Source organism: Bradysia coprophila, unplaced genomic scaffold (assembly GCF_014529535.1).
Source record: "Bradysia coprophila strain Holo2 unplaced genomic scaffold, BU_Bcop_v1 contig_339, whole genome shotgun sequence".
Lineage (NCBI taxonomy): Eukaryota > Metazoa > Arthropoda > Insecta > Diptera > Sciaridae > Bradysia > Bradysia coprophila.
In genome coordinates, this window is record NW_023503598.1 from 651,465 (window position 1) to 655,993 (window position 4,529).

At 37.6% G+C, this 4,529-nt stretch overlaps 1 protein-coding gene and 1 long non-coding RNA gene across 2 annotated transcripts; both read left to right on the forward strand.

The window, feature by feature from the left end:
- The first annotated feature begins 366 nt into the window (after window positions 1–366).
- On the forward strand, window positions 367–1,655 carry LOC119079832 (chromatin assembly factor 1 subunit FSM-like). The gene is made up of 4 exons (XM_037187898.1): window positions 367–454; window positions 516–1,178; window positions 1,240–1,298; window positions 1,348–1,655. The coding sequence occupies exons 1-4, from the start codon at window positions 430–432 to the stop codon at window positions 1,627–1,629; spliced, it is 1,029 nt and encodes a 342-aa protein (XP_037043793.1). The 5' UTR covers window positions 367–429; the 3' UTR covers window positions 1,630–1,655.
- A 973-nt stretch (window positions 1,656–2,628) lies between these two features.
- On the forward strand, window positions 2,629–4,414 carry LOC119079852. The gene is made up of 3 exons (XR_005088241.1): window positions 2,629–2,763; window positions 2,850–2,973; window positions 4,271–4,414. It is a non-coding gene; the product is annotated as an uncharacterized LOC119079852 (long non-coding RNA).
- Window positions 4,415–4,529: the final 115 nt, after the last annotated feature.

A 4,529-nucleotide genomic window follows, 5' to 3' on the forward strand; every position in this document is an offset into this window, starting at 1 on the left:
AGGACTTTTACTTTCCGTGACGTTTTGAATAAATCCGGAATTTTCGGACTTTAGGCTTTTTCGTGATTTTCCGATATTTTCCGTGACTTTCGTGAAGTAACTTTACTCGACTTTCCGGATTACTTTGTGACTTTTTTCGGCACTGGGCCACGACTTTCCGCATACCATGAGTACGAAGAGCAACAAACAAATATCACTAACATTTGCCATTTTAAACACTACAAACCTCAAAAAAACATTGAAAAATTAAAGTTCCATACAATGGATGAGTTTAGAATGTTAGTCACTGTAGAACAAGGTCGTAGTCCCCCTACAACTTTAAAAATCCGTAATATAAAGACTTTTGTTGTGTAGTTCATCGCATAAGTTACAACACGAGAAAATTTTCAAGCTACACGCAACAGAGCTTCTAGATCAAATGCAACAATAATGGAAAATACTGATGAAAACATTGGTAACGCCACTCATTTGTCGCTTTTATTTGATCATTTTAATCATCAAACTTGAATTTACAGAAAACCTTCGTCGAAATCTGACAGAATCCAACGCCGATTTCGTTCGTCTTTCCAATTATGTTGCTCGCGTCATCAATGACAATCAAAAAGCGACCAGAATGTCGGCTAACAAAATTGAACGTCTGGAGGCGAGCCAAAAAATTCTGGAAAGTCAACTTGAGTTGGCTGTCAGCGAGAAGTTTGAAAGCGAAGGAAAATTGTTGCAGGTTCAGGTTCAACGTGACAATTTTGAACGTGAACTGAACGAATTGAAACAGAGACACGAAAAACAACAAACAAAACTGAAGCTCCTGCGACAGGAGATCGAGTCGACGAGTGAACAGAAAAAAGAAATTTTTGCCAAATTTAAGCTGGTGCAAAGACAGGAAAGGATGCACGATGATGTCGTTGAAGAGTTGAAGAAACAATTGGAAGAAAAAATGAGCGGATTTTCTATTGAAGATACTTCCGGGAACAACACTTTACTCCTTGAACCAACGAATGCAGAGGCAGAGCCAGCCAATATGTCTGTTGATATGGTTGTAAATAAGCAGAGTGTGCCAATCACAGATAATCAAGTTGCTGGTTCAACAAGTATTACTGTAGTAGGACAGGTGAATAATGACGAGCCAAACTGGGCAGATTCCGTTTCGGCAGAGTCTCATTCAATGAAAAGCTTATCGGGTAAAAATGCAAAAATTTTAACCAATTTCGTATTTAAAATAAAGAAAAATTCTTATTTAAGATTACAACCGTTGTCCAACAGTGGAATCCGTTTTGCAAGGTACGCCAGGCAGACCACAGGTAAGGAAGAACAACGTAAATTAGAAAATGTCTAACTATTCGGCTATAGGTTGTCTTAACTCGTTTAACAATGCGGAAGACATCAGGAACCATAATCAAATGTTCAACATCAACGTCAATCACATCACGTCTGGCCAGAAGAAAGGCGATTGAATTTTGTAAGCTTGCGGAAATAAAACAACCATCAACGACGCTCACTGAACGATTAACTTGTCAAGCGGCTGTGGAAGGACGACCCAAAAGAATGTTAAGATGCACTTTGTGCTCGATGCGGTTCGTGAGCACACCGTTGCAGCCATTGTGTGGCTGTCAATGTAGAAACGATTTGTAAGAGCAAATCATGTTTTCTATTCACGATGGGAATTAAATGGGATACAGAATTTGTAAATTTTGGCGGCTGTGCCTTTTTTTACTTTGATCACTTTGCAGCAAAAGGAATAAGCATTACAAATTCATCGAACAACACATCGACGTCAAACAATAAGAATTCCCGGATTTGGGGATTCGAGATGATTTCTCTAGCCCTTACCTCCCCAACTTCCATCCGGTTTTTCTGCTGGCCCCATCATGGTCCCTACATTTTGAGGATCGAGGTGATTTCTCTATCACTTATTTCCTACTTTCGGGTTTTTGTGAAGAATAATTGAGCCCATTCATCATCCAGCTAAAAATTGAGTCATGGCACTGCTTCTGGTATTAACAAAGCAAATATTGGGAGGCTTATAGGAATATTTGGGCTTTACAATTCTTTCGTATGGACAGGAGTCAAGCCAAATTTGGAAGCCTTTTGACGTCTGACATGCGAGTGTTAATGCCAGAAGCGTTACATCGGGGAGTTTGTTTTTAATTTATTCCGACTTTATTTAGCCTCAATGGTATGTCCTTTAAGTTGAATACTTAGTTAAGTGAAGAATGCTTAATAAATACAGACGGATTTCACGAACGAACTACACAAAGTTAGTTCTCAGATGAAGTTTTGGTGTGCAGAAAACGTACTGGTTTTTGCACTTTACAATTCGCTCAAATTTTTCATAGCAGACTCATGTACTTACAAGAGGAAGAATATGTTCCAGAAGATGTTTTTCGAAACCCTTAAAATTTTCTCATGAAAATTCTGAGCGAATTGTAAATGTGTTGATGTAGATCCGCATGCAAAATGATTAAAAAATATTGACAGAAAATTTACGAGTCACCTGTCGCATTTTTCATGGATGATATAAACCTCACAGTCTCACGAACTGTGTACTGGCCCTTAAATTTCATTCAAAAACGTCAACGTTAGAATCTATCTACATTGTTAATCTAAATTGTCAATAGATGTCATTGGCAACGCTGACATGACAGCTTACATCTTAAGCAAAACAAAATTAAAAACAAGAAAAAATAATGATAAAATAGATTGACCAAAGGTCTTTATGAAAACATTGCCGTTCTTATAATACAGTGATAGTCGACGAAGCATTTAGTGAGTGTTTTCCTATCACACAAATTCATTTCCAGCTAAGAATATTGAACGACAATTTGTCTAAGATAGGTACGCATGACTTTCAGAAAATATATTCCTTCGGTGTTTACAAACCGTCGGGTCATCAGTCAACGAGTACTCTTCGTTCCGATCAGTCTCTTACTTGTTGTTACTGCTGTAAATTTACAAAGCTGTCCAGCTTCGACAACAGTAAGTGTAACAATTTTTTACGATTATGTAGCAATTTCACATTGGCTGCTTTCTCTGGCCGTTTTGTCGTGAAATGCCAGTAGATTTTCCTCTCAATCAGACTAAATTTCTCGTTAATGAAACAATCATTCTCGATCATTGTGACAATGTTTACATTTTTGAGTGAACCAAATCAACCGGTGGGTGTTGTGATGTCGCGCAATTTCTTTCAGTAAGCAATCGAATGTTAAATGTCACTCGATGCAAAGCATTGACTGTAATTTCTTGATCTTTTAGAATTGAGAAACTAATTGTCCAATTACTCCATTGGCGAGTTAATAATTCATTTTCCAGTGCGTTCAGAACGATCACCACGAACTCGCTGTATCGATTCGACTTAGTACAGTCTATGAATTATGACAGTCAATAGTAGTTGAATTTTAAATTAATGAAAGTTCTCTTTGACCCCGTAATCTGTTCGAAATGTCTGTAAAAATAAACTTGCCGTCGAGCATGATAAAGGTATAATCAAGGTTATCATATCGTACCTGTGTGATGACAAACACCTATTTTCTTAATGCTTAGTCTCCTCTTACCAAAAAAGTACTCCGTGTGAGGTGAGAGACAAAATTGAATTTTTTCAATTTTTTCTTTGTTTATTTGACAGCTCACTCTCTCACGGCTCTCTCACGGAGTACTTTTTGTTGAGTGGAGTGGACACATAAGTATTTGAAGTACAAGCAGACACTAGGAAGTGCTTTGAAATAGATTTTCACTAAATTTTTAGTCGACAAAAAGGTGGACAGTCAGTCAATAGATGAGCTCCGACAAGGGGAGAAAAGTGTGACACGCTAAAATCGATAACTTTCTCCTCCACACAAAAATTGTTAGCCCGTTGTTGAATAGTGGATCAGTTTCTTATTCAACTCCAACCGAGGGGGAAACAACAATGGAAAATATTGTCCCACCATTCGCCCATTATTTTCCCTTGATTCGTTTACATTTCGCTTTGCTCGCACATTTATTCGCCCGAGCCTGTCCCACCATTCGCCATAGTTGTTTCCCCTCGACTCCAACGACGTTTTTTGCTGAGTGGTTCCTAATTGAATTATGAGGATTTGTCGATTGATGCCAAATTTATTGAAGTCTATCAGATTGACTTTACAGAGTAAAGAGATAGTTGAAATCTCTTAAATTATAACTTTAAAAACTGACACTGTTTCTGACGATTTCTTCTTACGATGTGGAATGAGGTTTCGTTCAATGAATTTCCATAAGTCAACTGATAAATTGATGACGAAACCCTTTGCTTTTCCAGATCAAAATGGCATCACCAGATTTTTACAAAGAGGCAAAATCAATTCATGAATTCACCGCTGTAGACAGCTATGGAAACGCCATTTCGTTGGACAAATATTAGGGCAATGTTGTCTAATCGTCAATATAGCGTCCAACTGTGGCCTTACTCGAAACATATATGCCAAATTGACGGAACTCAAAAATAAATATTACGATTCAGGTATGGATACTTTACCACCTTTCCGACATTTCTCAAAAATAAATTTTAAAAGAAGAAA

Excerpts from the sequence above, each read along its gene's own strand:
- LOC119079832 (XM_037187898.1), top strand. The coding sequence starts at position 430 with ATGGAAAATACTGATGAAAACATTG. Across the intron at positions 455-515 it reads AAATACTGATGAAAACATTG|AAAACCTTCGTCGAAATCTG; the intron begins GTAACGCCACTC and ends TTGAATTTACAG. Across the intron at positions 1,179-1,239 it reads TTCAATGAAAAGCTTATCGG|ATTACAACCGTTGTCCAACA; the intron begins GTAAAAATGCAA and ends TTCTTATTTAAG.